Source organism: Acipenser ruthenus, chromosome 30 (assembly GCF_902713425.1).
Source record: "Acipenser ruthenus chromosome 30, fAciRut3.2 maternal haplotype, whole genome shotgun sequence".
In the NCBI taxonomy this organism is placed as follows: domain Eukaryota; kingdom Metazoa; phylum Chordata; class Actinopteri; order Acipenseriformes; family Acipenseridae; genus Acipenser; species Acipenser ruthenus.
In genome coordinates this window covers 13,346,625-13,366,182 of record NC_081218.1, presented here as the reverse complement: position 1 = coordinate 13,366,182, position 19,558 = coordinate 13,346,625, and the positions used below count along the sequence as shown (strand labels likewise).

General features: G+C 43.0%; 1 protein-coding gene across 9 annotated transcripts in view; it reads right to left on the bottom strand.

Moving 5' to 3' along the window:
- Nucleotides 1-515: 515 nt before the first annotated feature.
- The window catches only part of LOC117397877 (ankyrin repeat and SAM domain-containing protein 1A-like), a 60,911-nt gene continuing 41,868 nt past the window's right edge, over nt 516-19,558 (bottom strand). For 6 of the 9 annotated variants that reach the window (XM_059005041.1, XM_059005042.1, XM_059005044.1 and 3 more), the window contains 13 exons: nt 13,256-13,354; nt 12,820-12,966; nt 12,597-12,704; nt 12,126-12,287; nt 11,610-11,744; nt 11,433-11,504; nt 11,009-11,095; nt 9,794-9,931; nt 8,412-8,582; nt 7,270-7,368; nt 6,292-6,389; nt 4,951-5,007; nt 516-2,898 (listed from right to left, as the gene is read on the bottom strand). In XM_059005041.1, the coding sequence (XP_058861024.1) occupies nt 4,980-5,007; nt 6,292-6,389; nt 7,270-7,368; nt 8,412-8,582; nt 9,794-9,931; nt 11,009-11,095; nt 11,433-11,504; nt 11,610-11,744; nt 12,126-12,287; nt 12,597-12,704; nt 12,820-12,966; nt 13,256-13,354 (1,344 nt within the window). In that variant the 3' untranslated portion in view covers nt 516-2,898; nt 4,951-4,979. The remainder of the gene's footprint in view (nt 2,899-4,950; nt 5,008-6,291; nt 6,390-7,269; nt 7,369-8,411; nt 8,583-9,793; nt 9,932-11,008; nt 11,096-11,432; nt 11,505-11,609; nt 11,745-12,125; nt 12,288-12,596; nt 12,705-12,819; nt 12,967-13,255; nt 13,355-19,558) is intronic. The other 3 variants (XM_059005043.1, XM_059005046.1, XM_059005047.1) reach the window with 3 other exon arrangements.

Below are 19,558 nucleotides of genomic sequence, written 5' to 3'. Positions count from 1 at the left end.
ATCCCACTAATCAAAAGGCCCTACTGGCCAGGTGACTAGTGAGCTCAGGGCTGGCCTTTGTTCTGCAGAATATAAAAACAATATATTACTTCTACGTGGCTTTGAGAAACTGTGAACTATTCGGATCACAGCTCGATCTAATGTTTTTTTTTAATCTATCTATCTATCTAAGAGCCAGCTGCCCTTTATGTATATAAATGGAGGTACTTCAGCTGGACTGAAGACGAGAGAGTGTGTTTCGCGGCCTCATGAATAAGTGTTGAAAAACGTATTCCCCTGGTAATGACCCACGACGTGTGAATTAAAATCCTAAAGCAATCAGGATTATGTTAAATGATCCACGGCTGAGATAAGGACACCAAGGGAAACAGCAGCATAGCGTAAAGGGATGAGTTTCACGCAATCATCGCAGGGGGTTCTGTAAGCTTGACAAGGTGCAACTCAAACAAAGCAAGGGGGTTTTTGGGGCGATATTAAATTTATATAAGAAAAAGGAAAAAAAAGGAATCTGACCATTTTGCTTTTGTTCATTTATTATTAGTTTCACAATTATGAAAAATAACATTAAAAAACAATACAGGTATTCCAGGAATATTTACAACCTTTTTTTTCTTTTGTAGTGAGGTCAGTCTAAGTTTTCTTTTTTGTTCTCGATTGATTTTCTTGCACAAAACAGAAACTGGTACCATATGTTGTTTTCTTTTAATCCAGACAATGTAACAATGAAGATTCACATTACATACATACACATTTCTATATAGAAAACCGGAATCATTCAAGTATCAAAATACAGAAACTAAGGATTAATTACAATCCATTATCATTAGCATCATCATAGTAAATAACATCATTATAGATTAGTCCCAATCGCTACCCATCTCAATCAGCAAATGTGCAAATGGCAAACTGGACAAGGCTGATAGAATCAATAGGACTAATGGAAGAACGCAATATAAAGAGAAAACTGCCTCAAGTATCCTCAAGCTGTTGCACAAATTGTGTATAGAATAAACCATTTTTATAATCGTTTCTCAGATTTCAAATGAGCTTAAATGTTTCTCCTAACGGATTTTGATGTGAGGGATGCATACCCCCTTTTCCTTAAAGAGACAGCGTACCTTGTCTTGAAATTGCATTGTAGTGTTCCTGCACACCGGGGCTACGTGCCCCTTTAAAAAAGGTGACATTGTTAAAAGTTCACATCAGCCTGGCCCAGTTTTAACACAACTTGAAATAGCACAAAAAGATAACGTACAATAAATTATCGCTATACATTTTGTTAAAACCACCACGTAGTGTCTATGTGGCATCCGAGCTCCCAGTTAAAACAATTAAACATCCTCACAACCACATCAACACAGAGCAGGCTGCAGCAAGTCATCACAGACTAGGGTAACTAGCTGACTAAAGACTCTTAAAAGGGGAGGACTATTCATTATTGATTGGCTCACTTTTAAAAGGTGTACAGTGTAGACAATGGGCTCTCACAGCCAATGCTTTACAGTACCTTTAGAAATATATACATATATTGCTGTTAAGTATTTTGTTCCCAGTTTCCTCTCTACCTCCTCTGTTAATAGTACCTACACACTGTGTTAAAGCTTAGTGTCCACGTTCCAGCCATGACAGCTAGATGGAAATGACAGCATTATTGCAGGAGAATGGATAATAACCTTTGATAACCTTTTTTTGGTTCTACTTTTAAAATGGGATTTTCAGCTCCTTGCTCTGAGACCCAGTGCTGCTCAAAGTGCTGTTGAACACCGTGTCTGTTAAAATAGACTGACTTACAGTCTGTCGCATCCTCTAGAGTCTAACTAACCCATCGTTTTAGACATTTGTTAGTAGTGGAACTGAAAAAAAAAACACTGGCCTTTTATTAAATCTCAGAATATACTATATAAAAAAAACACACAGCTGTTTCTCTGCTTCGGAATAGCCCTGCAAACCTAACTATGCAGACAAAATAAATGCCACTCAGTAATACAACTGCCCTTAACTGACCATTACACATTCCAGGTGGAAGGGCAGCCTCAATCTGATTCCAGTAGCAATAGAGGGGGCCTTTTGTTTTTGTTTCATCAAACCTTATAACGCTAATTTTTTTAATGCCAATAGATTCAAGGACTGCTTTAATTTGTTTTATTCATAAAAAATGATTATTAAAAAAAGAACCCTTTAAAGCAGGGGTGTCCAATCCAATTATTACCAATTATTGTTCCAATTAAGTAATTTAGGGCACAGATGGAACAAAAACCAGGAGTGACACCAGCCCTCCAGGACCAGGATTTGACACCCCTGCTTTAAAGAACTCGGGAGTTCACACTTTGTGAATGCGGCACTGTAATAAGCATTGCAACCTAAATTAAAAAACAACAACAGGTCCTGGTTAAAAATCAGGCCCGTTCCTAGCCACCCAAAAAATGAACCCCAAAAAACGAATTCCAAGTTTCAGAATAAATAGCTTGCCGATTGAAAAATGCATACAGCTGTGTCGTTTTTTTTTGTTTTTTTTTGGAAAAAAACCCCAAAAAAACACACACACACAAAATATCGCACACCGCTTAAATTCACATTAACATCAAGGAGTTGCTGAGTAGCTGTGTGCAACTGCAGCACTGTGAAGTCCAGCCGTGTCTAGAATGGCTTGTCTAGAAGAGCTACCTACTGAACCAGCAGCTACTGGCTTCTCACACTCAGCCCAACACGGCTGGGCTGTGCACCTGTATGGGGATAACAACTCCGTCTCCAAAAGGACAAAAGCCAGGAGAAGTCACTTTCTCACGCAGAGGGTCTTCCTGGTGTCCAAGGGGGCTGGCAGGGGGTGTGTAGAGGGGAGGGGACAGGGTCCCCCGTCCCGTCCCCCTATCGCTGCTCCGTCCCAGCTCTCTGGTTCAGCTACATGAAGGGAAACACACACAGTATAATGGGTGAACCACGGCACAACACAAGCACTTGTTTTAATATACATTCTCAATACAGTAGTTTAAAGCAACTTTAGCAGCATATGACTAGTAATTAAAACACTGACTGTATTTCATATTGTTTATCTTACTGCACTAGTTCTAGTAGATATGGAAGGTGTATAGAAAAGTCTGTATCTACCAACACAGGCTTTGATGTAGATTTAAAAGCTACCAGCCCACAGTGGGAAAGGTGGTGTACAGTAGTGATTGAATGTACAGGCAGAAAATAAGATTAGGACAGATGAATGATGCTCCCTGTTTCAACAAGCCGCAGCTCATGCGGTCTGATCCCGATCCACTTGTGTTTACACTAACACAGTACAACAGATATCATCCAGCCAGGTGCCTACAGTACTGTACTGAATGCATTGTGCACTGTGCTGTACTGAATGCATTGTGCACTGTACTGTACTGAATGCATTGTGCACTGCACTGTACTGAATGCATTGTGCACTGCACTGTACTGAATGCATTGTGCACTGCACTGTACTGAATGCATTGTGCACTGCACTGTACTGAATGCATTGTGCACTGTGCTGTACGCATTGTGCACTGCACTGTACTGAATGCATTGTGCACTGTGCTGTACTGTACGCATTGTGCACTGTGCTGTATGCATTGTGCCTTGTACTGTATGCATTGTGCTGTACTGTACTGAGAAATTGCAATGGGTCAAAATGAATGGGGTGCGATGAAGAGAACTGGAGCTTTGACAAGAGGCTATCTAGCTATATAAAACTTACAGGTAAAAGTTTAACAGCATTCTTTAGCTTTATATTTATATTGGTAACCTTGAGATCCAAGGACATACAGGTAGAGTCCATTAAAATAGGTTGTTTTTTTTAAACCCTCCATTAACTCTCTATATATTCGCAAAGAGAAGCAACAATGAATGACGGGTTATTGGTCGGCGTGGTTTTTACTTTGCGAGCCTCACACAGCTTGCTGGCTGTGATGAAATCTCTTCCTGCTGTATGTGTGCTGTGATGAACGGGCAGGATCTAATGTTTTCGGTTGTAATTTGTGAAGAGTCTCTACATATATATTTTGACATGCATTGATTATTGTTGATTATTACCTGCTCAATATTTGATTAGGGGACTGGTTTCTAATTGCACCTCGAATCTGCCATACTGCTTGCAAGCCTGCGTGGCTTTGTAAACTACTTGCCATTTTCACCTGTTTTAATTGTAGAACAACTATCCACTTCTCCGGTTTGAGAAGGAAAGGAAGAGGATGTAGGTCATGATGGTGGCTGCTGTTCAAACTAGGACACCACCTGCCAGACAGTAAACTAGACGAATTGTATTGCTAATAAAAAGGTTCCCGAAGAAGCTGGTTGATCAGACACATTTCTAGATGAGCGCTTTAAAAAGAAAGCCATTCCGATGACATATCACTCTCTCTCTAGGGCACAGACACGTTTATTGGTGTGCAACTGCGGAGATACAAACCGCAATATTGGCCTGCCAAGCTGGCCAGCCTCCATACGCTACGGTGATGTCACAGTGGGCTTGGAATGCAGCTGTCATTCATATTCATGTGAGGATTCTACTGCTCATATGTACTCAAAACACACACACACATCAAATCATGACAATTACTTCATTTCACACTACGTGTGCGTGTTGTGAGATCCCTATAGAAACCAAAGCCCAGGAGCTCTGAGGCAGCTTTTAACGCCTTCAGGACCAATGACAAGACGTCTTTGCCTTGTGATGTCTCTGGGGACTGCTGCTGGATCACCTGTGGCTTGTTTTGGGGGTCATGGTGTGAATTAATTGAACTAATCATTTGCTTAATTAGACCTTTTTAATTGTTCTCAGCTCCTAAAAAGTTGCAAAGTTATAAAGTGTTATAGCTCACTTGAAATCTGCAACTGTTTAAGAGCGGAAAACAAGTAAAAAGGTAACACAGTCATGATTTAGAAGGTTTTTTTATTCGTATTAATATTGTTTATGTACTATATATAAATTGTTCATACCATTGTCAGTAAGCTCCTAAGTTTGATCATCAGGACATCCATCCATGTGCAGTATTTCTAATTGGACAATATGGACAATTAAATGACACCATGTTAACACGGCAATCTTATTTTGAAATTGAAATAAAGTAAATGAAAAGCAGCATTAGAGCTCCATTCTGCAAGTAAATGACAGCGTCAGAGACGGATCCTGTTTGGGGCTTTTTCGACCTGTGAAACGGGCACAGAAAAGGGTGAAAACAGAAGAGAAGAAAACTGAAGAGAAAAGAAAAAAAAAAACCTAAAATCCAAGACTGTTTATAATAATAAAAACAATAATAAGCAGTTGAAATAAAAGTATCTTTTTGTTGTGAATCAGACGCTCAGCGCAGACAGCATGAGGGTAAAGGGATTCGTTAGAGCGCCTCACAGTGGTCAGGGCCAGGTTAGACAGCAAAAAGCACCAGACAGAAACAAACTGCTTCGCCGCAGAAGAAAGATCAAAACAGAAAAAGCTCTTTTTGGAACGGTGCACAGGGAGCCTGCCTTGGGCTAACAAAGGGTTCAAACATTCATTAGAAAGCTCACAGGTGTGCGCTCTAACAAAGGGATTTACCGTTTGAGTGTGTTTGCGAAGTCTTTCTCGATATACATTTGCAATGCTTAGGAAGTGTGCCCAAAATCTGAATAAAACTAAAACTACAGGACTAAAAAGTTTCTTAAGATTTATTCAGATTGCTTAAAAAGAATAAGATGATGTACTCTGCTTCCACAGCTAGAAAAATAATAATAATAATAATAATAGATTCAAAATCGTCCAGTTGCATTTCCACATATCTGAACCTGTGCGATTCAAAAACGGATTATTTCAAACCCATATACTGTGTTCCAGATCCGTATCTTGGTCTGTTTGGGTCCTGTGGCGTTCGGGTAGGTGGGAACTTTGGACAGCTCTGGCCTGAGATGAAGCAAAGGTTAAACAGCAGACGTAAAAGAGAAGCCGTTAGGAAAGTTCTGGAAGCCTGTTGAAGCAGCAGCAGAAATGTACCCTCGAGGCCAGGCTGGTCAGCAGGGGGAGTAGAGTTGTTTTTTGGAGCAGTTCTGCATTGTTTAGGAAGCACGCTAGCCCAGGGTCTGTACAGTTAAAAGGGTCAAGGTTAATGACTTGTTCTGGCAGAGTAGTGGGTGGTGCAGGAGGAGGGAGGAGGGTTGGTTAGTTTCGTGGGTAGGGTTTGTGGCACACACAGGTCAGTACGTAGACACAGAAGGGTGGGGGGCTACCCTGGTGGTCCCCAGTGTGGCACACAGTCACAGTAAGAAGGCACGGAGAGGCAGGCTGCTCAGAATATGGTGGTCTCGTACTTGGTGCTGATGATCCGCTTGGGGTCCGCTTTCTGGTCCACGATCCACGAGGCGCTGCCATGGGACTGAGAGTCCGGCTCCAGCTCCAACGGCTCCATCTGGAGGAGGGAGGGTGAACAGACACGAGTCAAAACGCTGGTTTGGGAAGGTGCGAGGATATCTCTGGTTTACTGACACCTGAGGACTTCAATTATCCAGAAAGGTTCCTTTACAGCATTCTCCGACAAATCACGGTTTTACAACTTTCTACCCACTTCCATCATTCCTCCCATCCCCTTCATGTTTCAATTAATTTTTTAAACTGGAAAATAGTTAGGGATGGATAAATTGGTTCAAGGGGTTACAAGGAGTCTCAAACAACCAGCCATTGACGTACTGAATAAATGAAATATAAATTAGATTTTTTTTTTTTTCCCCCAGTCGCAATCATTTACAAGGACAGAAAAATCACGCTGTACATTCGTAATATCTTTAACAGACATTAAGGGGGGAAAAAAGAAATCCAGACATTTAAAAAACTAAAACGGGGGATGAATAAGACGGTTTTCATGGAGGAGTATGTTGGAAACGGGATAAGGAAAGGGGAGCTTTACAGTACAACCAGGTAAGAGAGAGAAGCTGCAGCTCTTGTGAAAACCATCAGCCCTGTCTTCCACACCAGCAGAGGGATTTAGGAACGGGATCGAGATTAGAACTCCCCAGGTGTTTTAAAAAAAAACATTTCCCTTCTATTGAATAGGTTCAGTACTGCTTTCACACATCCCCCAATCATCGTGGAGCTGGCCTTTAAGGTCAGTTTACCATTCTTTTTTTTTAATAGTTCTACTAAATATATTATAATTGAGCATTTGGAATACACTGCAGCTCCACAAGAATTGGCAGAAACAGCGAGAGAAGCTGAACGAAACGCAGGGAAATGGCTTTTTAAAGCTGCTGGGAGGAGATCTGAAGAGTGCAGGAGGAGAGAGCAGGCAGGACCTGGACTCGAGGGCTGACAGAGTGCAGCGGGAGGTAGGAAGGCCGGTGAGTGGTATACGTTTGACAGTAACAGCAGCAACTTTCAGGAAGAGGAGCACCCTGGGAAGCAGGAGGACCGAGAAGACAAACACAGAGAGATGTTAAAACGACAGGAGACACACACAAAACCGGACAGTTAAATTAATCCAAATCGCCAGCCTGCTTGATTGTCGTTCTGCCAAACGTATTGGACATCCCCTTTAAAAAAAAAACCTTTTATTTACAAAAATTAAAACAGGAGTTTCTACTTTAATAGCGTAATTATAAGCTTTGACCAGTTGGCCCTATGCTCCTTAAAGGGGAGGCACTTTATTTGCATTGGCACAAGCGATCAATCAAACAGGGCAAAGGTGAGTGATTAACGAAGCGCTAATCAATGGATCACTTTGCAAGACAAGCGATCACAAGAATGACAACATTTAATACATACAGGATTTCTCAGTTTACTAAGAAAGTTGAAGCTTCTGCTGGACAGCTGAGTGGCTTGCGTGATAACAGACTGGTCTGTCTCCCCCTGATTAACTAGCCTGCTTAGCAGCGTTTGGAATTAGGCAATTAACTGGTGCGATCATCAACTTTCTTGTAGTGAAATCAACAGCTTGATAATCTATACGGACAGCCACCCCAACTGAAAACTATAAACACTATTGATCATGTAACCTCCTCGTCAATAACTGAAGGAGGCAATGGGGCTTGGCGGTCAGGGGACCTATTTTTCAATTGCAGGATTACAAACTAATTTAGAGAACTGTATCTTCAATGCGTGCTAGATTTATGGTGGGTTATACAAGAAAAACATCAAGGTAACAGCTCCCTATGGGAGAGGGGGGGAACTGTTTTCAGCTTATCCTAAGCTTTGCATGCACGATTTCCTGGCTGCTGGTATCTATAGATCATGTGACCCATAAAGGATGCACAGTGATGGATGGAGGAAGCTTGTCTTACCCAAGATAATGCAAACTGGTAAACAATTTTGTGATGAAGCACAATGCACAGAAGGCTAATCTCTGAAAGGACGCTGTAAACGCAGAGAGCCAGGGATCACATATTACATATTGTATGGGTTTGTCGGTGCCGGGCCTTGATTCTGGGCTGGGACTCACCGTTGATTTCCTCATGCTACTCTCGCGGGGCTTCGGAACCGGCCGTGTTGATTTCATCTCAGTGACCTCTGACCCTGCGGCATGGGGCTTGGGCCTCTGGGCCTGCAGTGCCAGCTGATAGGCTACCTCGAACGCCTGTCCCAAGGTCATGATGATCTCATAGGTCAGATTCTGTGGGGAGGGGGATAGAGAGAGAATCGAATGATTGGAAACACACTGTGCTTTTATTGTAAGCATAGAACAGGATAAATGAAACTGACCTAATCCTTGGGAGGCTGAGGGAGTGAAGATATTAGACGTTGCTATACATAGACAGAGACAGCATTATTTTGGATTTGACAATCACATCAGAGTGGCGTTGATTAAATCAAAATTCGTGTTGATCCAGAACGGCTACTTCTTGAATTACAAGGCGCGATTAACCAAGGCTTTCAAATCACTTTCTATTCGTATTAGAAATATTATCTTTGTATATCAGCTTGCTTTTTAAAAAAAGAACAAAAATAAAATGCCAAAAAATGATATGATACAAGGTGTAGGCTTTCTTTGCTACAGTGTGGTGCTGTAATCTCCAATTAGAGCAAAAGCACCAAAGATTCTGAGCCCAACAATATCATAAACACACAGCACACACATATACAGAACGCAGCGGGCTGACAAAGTGTGATTGACACAGCACCTTCTTTCTAATCAAAACGTATTGATCCCATACAGACTATAAAGATCACAGATAACAAGAGGACGCGAAAGCGCCCACACACACACACACACACATATACACACGTGATGGATGAGCTGGAGAAAGTGGGTGGGGCCGAGGGCTCCTGGTTTAATGACCACAAGCCTCAGCTGCAGTTTTTATTAATCCAATCTATCTGGGCCAAAGGAGCTGGACTGCAGGAAAATATTGACCTTTTCATAACATTCATAATAGTGACCGATAACAGTCCGAGGATGCTCAGTTTGAGAGTCAGATAACATTGTCCACGCAGCTTCTCGAAGGGCAGACTGTAGCGAACAAACAAAGGTCATTCTCAAAACCAAATTCTTATCTCGCTTCTCAAAACGACCTGTTGCCAGATACTGCAGTTCATCACGTTGGGATTCAATGTCTTTATATAAAAACACGGCATAAACTAAAACATTTAAAAAGGCCCAAGGGTTTCTTACAGCATGTAACCTGAACCCCAAAATCAGATCTAAATATGACAGCAAATTGTCTGGATCGGATTAATCCTAATGAGAAGTAACTGAATCACACACTTGCTTGTGTGATTTGTTTTCGGTTTGCAATTGCTGTGTGTTCGGTCTGCAAGCCTGCTCACAGAAACATTGCCATGGGCACGCTGCTCTGTGTTCAGGGTACGGAAGGAAGGGCTCACCACATCGACGGTGCTGAAGACATGGCAGTAGTGGTGGGAGGTGAGCAGGTCCTTGGTGATGTAGGCGAAGGTACACAGGTCCTCGGGGTCCTGAGCTGCGCAGGAGATGTTCCGGATCTCGTGCTCTGCAATGACGTTCTGGAGGAGACAGAGATCAAGTGCCAGCGGTGGGTGATCATTATCTCCACGCAAAGGGATTCTTTTCAATACAGGCAGCATCCCTTCACAGCACCTTAACCTTCATCTGAACCCCCCCCCCCCCCCCCCCACTGCAATTCAACCCTCTCTGAAACAGGATGTGTTTTCTCCGTTGGCTTTTTTTTTTTTTTTAACTAAAGCTGCATCACTGTCTCAAAACAACAGAGTAGGATCTAAAACGTCGGGGGCATTTTTAAAAAAGACTGGATTCGGTGCTTTTAAAATGAGTTCCCCACTACAGGGGAAAATCCCTGGCTCTCTGTGCTGAGAGTGAAGTCCAATGCTTCATATAACCCCAGCGCCAACTCACTGAGCCCAGAGGACCCGATCTGTCTCTGGATTCAATTGCCAATCACTCCCTGAGCCTGCTACTCAAGCGAGTGCTAGGAGCTAGCTGTGATTTAAGCTGCATTAAATGATTCCATGATAAAAAGGCAACTTCAGGGAGACGCTGGATTTTAGTTCTGAGCAGCCAATCCTTGAGACATTAAAAAGAACGGATGTTTTATCTAGAATTTTCTTATGAACAGTCTATATAACGATTTTGTGAACCCTGGCAGGTTCATTTATAAAGACTATTAATTCTCTCCTACCAGAAGGCTCTCCCTTGATGTATTTAAAAAATGTGAAAATATGGAGGGCAGTGAATTCAACAATGGTCCTTATACAGTGAAATCATTTTCATGTGAACAAACTAAATGAATGTATTATCACATTGAGAAGTAAGGAGGAAACTCTGTGTTTAAAAAAACAACTTCATATTCAAGTCCATCTAGCTAAAGAAAAAACAACTTCACATTGTGAGCATCATTCGGGGGTTCATTAGTTTGAAACGGCAGCTTTGTCTGTTTCTTTATTGTAGTTCAGATCAATCAAACCTTTCTTGAGGTGCTTCTCACAATGGAAAGAGAATAGGAAAGACATCTTACACAGTCTTCAATTCGGGAAAGATGGCTGGCCACGATTGGAAAGTATGGAACAAAAGCCTGCCTCTTATCAGCACAGCGCAAGCCCTACCTTGGTGGAAGCATCAATGAACTTCACCCCTTTGTAGGTGATGGAGAGGACGATAGTGGGGATCTTTCTCATCTGCTCCGTCGACCGCTGGGAGAAAGACAAACAGAGGATTGGACTGAGGCAATTTACAGAGAAGCAGCAGGCTGAATTTGAACGAGATTGTGACGCGCACAGAGGGAGGCTTGCTCCTAAACGATCTTCAAATGGCACTGCAGTGGCATGCTTGTTGAGGAATCTTTCAAGATAATACGCAGGCATTACAATGCTATGAGATTTGCCTTTCTGTAAGGGAGCGCTCACACAAAACTCAGCTTTCACGTACGTATCATTTGAGAAGGCAAGCGATCATTTACCAAAATGAGTTATGTCAAAATTCAGTCTTGCGCAATATTTAGTGTAAAGGGATTCTCTTGTAAATACACACCCTCATTTTCGCACAGGCGTCCTGTGTAGAGTCAGTCCCTCGGAGGTCCTTAATGAGCATTGATCCCATGTACTGGAAAAAACAAACAAAAAAAAACAAGAAACTGAACCGTGTCATCACTGCAGCTTGGAATCAGAATAACTGCCTTGCAGTCTGGTCAGGACAGCTGGCCCTTACGTTTGCCTCGTAGCCACAGGACTCGAAGATGAGCTTCTCCGGCTGATGATGCCAGTTCTGGACTGGTGCGTAGGGCGCTGCGAGGCTCGGCGGTCGAAGGGTTAACTTGGGCTCTCGACGTTCCTCGTGTCTGTCCTGAAGGAGACACAAACAGCAAGCGCTAGAGCGAGGGACGGACGGACAGACGTGACCTCCAGAGACACGTAGCTATAGCACAGTCAATTTCTACAACCCTAAAAACAGAGTACTGCAGCGCCAATGTGCTTTTTTACGTTAATAATAAAAAGTGTAACGCGCCAACGGCTGGTAATGCTAATTAGCACATCAACTTCTGTTAGAATTTTAAATACACTGAATTTGCCTCACAGCCTGGCTAGTTGTTGGATAGTGGAGAGTTCTGGCTACTTTATAATTCCACACTTTTTTTTTTTTTATACCGAGTTCTCTGCAAGGCTTTTTGGAATTCCTCAATCTACACACAAAACAAATGAGCGACCCCCTCCCCTCACCCCCCACCTGTGTGTGGTGCCGCTCTGACCGAGAGCGGCGTGGGGCCTCTTGCTCGTGCTCGGCTCGCCTCCTCCCAGAATCCCCCTGGGGCAGCAGCATGTCCATGGAGCGGCCGGTGTACGAGTCGTGACTGAGTGGAGAGGAGGTCTGGGAGACGAGGTCCTGGCACTGCGACACACACGAGAGAAAACCAGCCTAGTCAAGTTTAATCCAACTAAGAGCGACAAAAGGCGGGTAGCGGGTAGCTGCTGCGTGCTAATTAAATACATGCCGCGATTTAAAACAGCCTCACGTTACAGGGATGCTAATGCTTCCACCTGCCGTTTGAAATCCTGTTTCCATTAACAGCAAACCGGTTTGAATTGGGACACAGGCAGAGGAAAAAGTAAATGGGTTTTAATGTTAACACATTAAGAACTGGAGTACTGCAGCTCTGTGAAAGAACTCCTCAGTTAGAAATGGTACACAATGACTCACTCTGATCTGGGAGAGCCGCGGGGGTTTCACGGGCGCTTCCTCGTAGGGCCGCTCAGCGAGGGAGGCGATGATGCGTTTCCTGTGACCGAGCAGGTTAATCTTCAACACCTGAGCGAAAGGAACACAGGTAAGACAGAGCCAAGAGAAGGTAGTCGAAACCTGAGAAGTAAACAGGTCGCACTAGGACCCCCCCAGCCTGGTGGTGGCGCTCTGCTGTACTCACGTTGACGATCTCCAGCTCCCACAGGTTCTTGACGCAGTCGATGGTGCGGTAGCCGCTGGCAAGGAAGTTCTGGAGGTAATCCTGCAGTCCCAGCAAATCCAACCAGGTGGCGAGAGAGGAGCTGCCATCACAGCCTAGAGCCTTGACCTGGGACCGGAGAGACACAATCAGCAAGCAGGCCCTTGATTACTAACCAGGTAACCCATTGCTGGATCTCGTCATCCCCTTTACAGAGGGCAACTGAGCAACAGGGTGCTCCAAAGAGAGCTCTGCTTTTGCTGTTGTTGCACAGTGGGTATATGATTCATACTCCCAGTCTGTTGCACCCAGTACCTTCTACACTGAGGATGTAGTGGCTTCAGTGATCTCCTGCCCTGCCCAGCTGCATCAGTAAGAGAGCACGAGGCTGCTCAAAGGGAACGGATCAGTACAGTACCTTGGGCAGGGAGCGGGCAGCCTGCAGGATCTTCTTCCGGTGCTGAGGGTCCGAGATCCCGATCTCTCGCAGGTCTAGGTCCTCCATTACATTGCTTCCCTGAAACCAGCAGAAAAAATGGCTTAATGATGGATTGGGGGTGTGGATACGGGCAGTGCGCTCTAGTGGTTAGAGCTTGAGGACTTGGAAGAGGACAAACATGCACGCACACCAAAAAAAAAAAAAAAGATTTGTTAGATCAGATGCACATTATATGAAGATGAATTAAAAATCAAACTGGATTGTTCTGGATTTAAAAAAAAAACAAAACACTTTATCACTCAAGTTGTCCAAATGAAAAACTATTACAAAAATACAAATGCAGACTAGCAAGCTCACAGCACAAAGCAGTGAATTGGTTCGTATTGAAATTGGTTTGGAGGAAGGGAAGGCAGATTGCCACTTCAATTAAATTAGCCTTCAGAGCATCCCCAATTACAACAAAAACCTTCAATATAAACTGGACAGGCTGATTACACAGCAGAGAGTTACATTCGGGGGGTCACTGCTGGGGTTTGAGTTGTGCGCAAAACTCCCTTAACCAAAAACAGTGGAACCCCCTCCCCACTACGACCACTGTGACAAGGGAGCTGGTCCTAAATAAAGCAGATCTTTAAACTGTCTCTTGAAGCAAGGAGAATGGGTTAATGAAAATGCCCTTTCAGCTCGTAATTCCTATTAAAGCATCACAGGGGGCAGTCACCAGCAGTTCCTTTGTCTGGTGCAGCACCTGTATTCCTGGGTCGTCCGTTGCCTTTTTAACACACAGAACAGGTGGTTTGTTGCATTTTTAGCTGACGTTTCTGAAAGAAATCTCCATTCTTAATAAAGGTGCAGAGTGTATCGTTCGTGGTGCTGACAGAAAATCTTTTAAAAGGACACAGAGGCACAGAATGCCCTATTACTCTGCCCCCGGCTGACAAAGCTCTCTTGAAGGTCACCTTTCTCTTCTGGGAAACATCCTCTGTCATTTTAGACATCTCCAAAAAACCAGACACCAGGGTGGCCCCTGAACTGAAGTCTTTGTAAAATCTTGAAAGGTCGGTGCTGGCGTATTGAATTAAAACTGGTTCCTTCATCCCAGGTACTTGGATGGATCCTGACTATTACATTGAGTTCTGGGGTCTAGCCTTTCTTTACATGGGCACCAAAATAACATTAAAAAAATCCTAAGAACAGCTGCGGAATAACAATGCCTAACCGTGAGCTTACAACTATAAATTAACATTACTTTAGAAATTAAGGAATCTTGTTTTTGTTGAAATATACAGCACTATAGTTTGCCAACACGGGTTAAATGAAAAGCCATACCTTAAATGCCACCCGAACCATATAAAATCCTCCAGCTGTTTTTAACATTAATACATTTCTCACGGACGTGTTACTGTACGTGATTATTACGACTTTGAAAGAACACGATGTGCAACGCAAACAGTTTGTGCAGAAATAAATGCATTCCGCTTGTGCCAACACAACAGACCTGCCATCTATCCCTGCTGGAGGAGCATATAAAGGGGCACTGCGTGTCACAGGAGCGGTCGAATGACAGCCTCCCTGGCACGGGCTCGTCTACCGGAGTTGGCAGGCTCTCACTGGCTCCGGCGGTCGGGAATAACCTGATGACAGTGACAACGGCAGCAACACTAATTGGAGCCCTGTGTGCAGCTCCCATCAAAGCGATAATCGCTGGTTTATGAAGGGTATGACCACACTTTATGAAGAAGCTGGGACAGACACTAACAAGCTGGGCAGATCCGAGGATATCCACAGCTTCCCTGGCAGTGCTCACTAACACAGTGTCATTAATACAGTTAATAATGTTACCCTGCAGTGACCTGCAGAATATTAACAAGAGAGACCTGCCAGAGCACGCGCACACACACACACACACACACACACACACACACGTACAGACACACACAAAACACACATACAGACACAAACAAAACACACTTACTGTAGTCTAAGTCAGCTCTACACTGGGGTTTCCAAGTTCAACGAACTTGAATTGATGGATGAAGGCAAAGCATGGTACAAGCTGAACAGCTCCTCCTAGGAAGACGTTTTCCTGGATTTCTCAGAACATTTCCGGTTACTACAAACTCTCATGAAATGTGGCGTTTCATAAACAGTAAGACGAGCACGCTTGTAGCCAATCTGCTTTCAAGACTTCCTGAACTTCTTCACCTTTCAACTTAACCAGACTGAACTTGGAAAAACAGCAGACGTCCTTATATCTCAGGGACGTTAAACAGCAAAACCAAACTTTACCTCGGTGCTTTTAAAAAGAGAAACGCCTTTAGTTTTAGTATCTGATATGGAGCAGTAAAGTGAGTGTTAAGTAATTCCTCGGTACTATGAGGTTAGTGTCCAGGGACTCCTGGTAATGCATTCCTAGAAGCCCATGTGGGCGGCACGCTCCCAATGCACTGTGCTGGGATTCTATTGCAAGGATGTTTTTCCAGCAGATCAAATATTTACATTTGCACAGGGAGAAGACTAGGAAAGTAATAGCGTTAACAAGTTTTCTGGATGCATGTAAAAATGACACTCAATGAATGGAGTGGACATGCAATGGTATGTTAATAATGACAAACTTCAGTTTTTTACATTATCTTACATAGGCGTTTTACTTTGTGGGTTGTACATATGCAGGTTTTAATGTCAATTTGCGCGTGGCTTGTGTGGTCTGCATACTGTACAGGACATACAGCAAGAACAAACAGACTCTTCCATTACTGCCTCCCCCCTTGCTGTGGATATGCAATATATGAGATAAAAGGCATGTCCTTTGCGATTGCATTTTTTCCCTTCTGGTATAGAACAAGAAGTTCAAAACGAATCATTCTGCCAGCAAAAGTACTAGACTCCCCCAGCACACTCGCTACACCCATCACTCATCAGAATGCAGAGAGCTTGACACATCTCACAAGCTTCTTCGACTGAAACAAAGCAGGCTCCTTTGCCTTAAACCCATTGGAAAGGTGCCAGGCTGCCTGTCCGCTCGAGGGCCCTTAAAGAGAAACCCTCTGCAGATTTTTAAACTTCTGGCTTGAACTCCAAGCTCCTCGCAAAACTGTGAAGACAAATCGGCACGCCAGTCAAACAACTTGAGTGTAATAAGAACGAACGCTGCATTTCATAGGGCTGACAGGAGACACATTTACTGAAAAAAAGAAAAACGAACTCACAGCTCCAGTACAGACGTCTCTTCATCAGGTGTGAAATTGAATCATGTTCAAATCCATCTCCATTTGACAAGGCTTCAGGCTCAAAGGTGTTTTTTTTTTTTTCTTTCAATGTCGTCGTTTAGTATAATTGAAACGTTAACTCTCTTAACTTGTTCGCTGCGAGGAAATGCCGGTCAAGCCCTGAGCACTACTGCAGATCTCAACCAAGCAAATGCCACACACAATCAATCACTTTAACATGTCAATGACGTGCATTACTTAGGTATGTGAATAGGGTACTTTTTTTACAATCTTGGCACACAGACGGTTGGTTTCACAAAATGGATTCGATCCAATTCTGGGCTTCTTAATGTTACCTACCTAAGATAGTCCACAGATAATCAGGCTCTGTGGTACCAGACGAGAGGGCCCTAGTTTTATTTACCTAAACCAGTAGTTGACATTTCTGGCTCTTTAAATCCACTCCAGGTTATAACCTTGCTCACCCCAGGTATTTGATTATAGAACTGAACAGTTTCAATCAGGTTTTTAACAATTTAATGGAACCTACAGCTGTGGCCAAATGTTTTGCATCACCTAGAATTGCAGGATTGAGAGACAATTTAAAAAACAACAACTACATGCACATCATTTTGATCTTTTATTTAACATCATGCAATCAAAGAAACTACAAAATGACACCGCAAAGATCTACCGGAAGCCAGAACAGTAGCACAGTATTTCACGTTAGATTTTGAAATGTCACATTTTTCAATTTGTGTCAGTTTTCCGTTAAGTATATGGGAAAAACTACAAAGCAGTATGCAATTCAATATGTTAACGTAACATTAATTCAGCAGGTTTCAGTCGACTTTATGAAGCAACGTTTGTTCATTCAGTAGGGTGATGCAAAGCTTTTGGTCAGAGCTGTATAGGTGTTCAATTGAGTAATTAAAAGAGCTGGCTGGAGCACGAACGGTTTGATTAAACCGCCATCCAGGTCCAGATCCCAAAGCAGTTAAGTATTTCACTTACTACACATGCCCGACCCTCATCTGAAACAGTGCTGAAAGTGTTCTTCTGCACCAATCGCATGGAATCAAATGTTATTCACTGTGTATAGCTGAAAATTCATTTGAGCTGAAAGGCTGCAATTAGAGAAGGATATGTAACATTTCACACTTAGTACAGATAGGGGAATACTTGTAAAGCTATAGCATTTGACTCAGTGATCTAAAAACGGACTGAAAGAGGACCCCACTGGGGACCAAGATGTTGCTGCTCAGTTGCGACATCTCCGGGAAATTGAATGCAGATCCTTGAATTTTAAAATGACTATAATACAATCTGTGCAAGACTCTGAGGCAGGAAGATAAAGCAATGTTCTGGATGTTTCTTTTTGTTTTAGGTGCAACGTACTGGATAAATCTCTGCTCAGTGCTTTCCACTCCAAACCTGTCATGCCTTCTGTCCACCTCAATTTTAAGCCATAGGTACAAGACCTTTCATGGCTTACTGAATTACACCAGCTAAACCCATCTCTTGTTTCCTTCATTCCTCAGGTATGGACTTTGTATTAACATTGCACAGTAGTCATGCATTAAAATCATTACTAATACAAGTTACAAACTTTTGAATTCCCTCCCCGGTCTGAGATGTTTTTAAGTCTTTGCATTCCACACACACACAACGTTCTGCTGAGCTGTTCAGATCCTTGCAGTGCCAGGAGTCAATACTGTGCATCTAATTTATTTTAACAAGAGTCTTGCTTCTTCCAACACCAGTGCATGTTCTGTACGCTTGAAGCCTGTCGAAACGTTATTGATTCAGAACAGCATGGAGGCTGAGCTGCACAGATCAGGCCCACACAAGGAGAACTAGACTATTACTACATTTCAACTGCTTCCCCTCCCTAACTTGGATTTTTAGAAAGCCTTCTTTATCAATGCTAGTCCGTATCTAATATAGAGTCCCCTGTCCTTTCTTTGCTGGATAGTTTCCTGCTAGATGACGGGCCCCGCTTCTTCAATCGTTGATAGATATGTAAACGACACCTTGTTTTCTGAATTTTTAAGCCGCTTGGATCTTAAAAGAAAGGCATCTTACACAAATCAATATTGAAAAAGAGAACATCGGTAATTGAAGCCGTTTCTAACTCCTGTACGCAGGATACAATGGGAAGGATCTTTACCAAGAGACATGGATCAGTGCTGGCTGCTCAGATGCCTTTAATGACTTATCCCTGTTTCCCCAGCGACTATGAGATCTGCAGCACGCACACACATCTGCTTTATTTGGTTATGCTACAGAATCACACCGCATGCAGCTTCGTCTCCACTTGATGGATTATCAATCAGTTCAGAGTCCTCAGGGAAAGCTTTTTATTTGGGCAGTTAAGACAGAGGACACTGCTGTCAGCCTGTTAGATATTAATCTTATCTTGCACTCTCACACATACAGCTACTCGGACGCTGTGTGCTCACGTATTATATACAGAGCATACACCGCAGGGCAGCAGGGATAATAATAATCATAACACAAAAATCCCCAGATTTAAACCCGGTGCACTGTTTAATATTCTTTCGGTAACGTCTGAATACCAGGGAACCACACTTACTAGCGCTATTTTTTTTTAACCTTCAACCTTTCTACATTTTAAATATGTGCTATTTTCCAGTTCACAAAGACCACTCGCAGGCATTCTCCGAGACTGCTGTGCTAATTACAATACAGGAGCATCATCAGTCCAGTACTCACTGCATGCATGTGATGGTTTTTCTATATATTTTAGACTAAGAATCAAAACAAAATAGATGCACATATCATTATGAGGTTTACTGTTTTTTTAAGCCAGCTGCAAAAAAAAAAAAAAAACACCAGCCAGGCACGCTGTGCTATCAATCCTCATTACTCCGAGTGCACAGAAGCACAGTGCTGGTGATTTAGCAGAAAACACTACCCTAAGGGGGCTGGGATCTGCACAGCAGATATAAAATGAGATCAGGCTTACTGCTGACCAAAGCAGGAGAGAGCGTGTGGCACAAACACCCCCTTTGCTATGTGATCTTCAAATGCATTGTTTACAGCCAAGGGG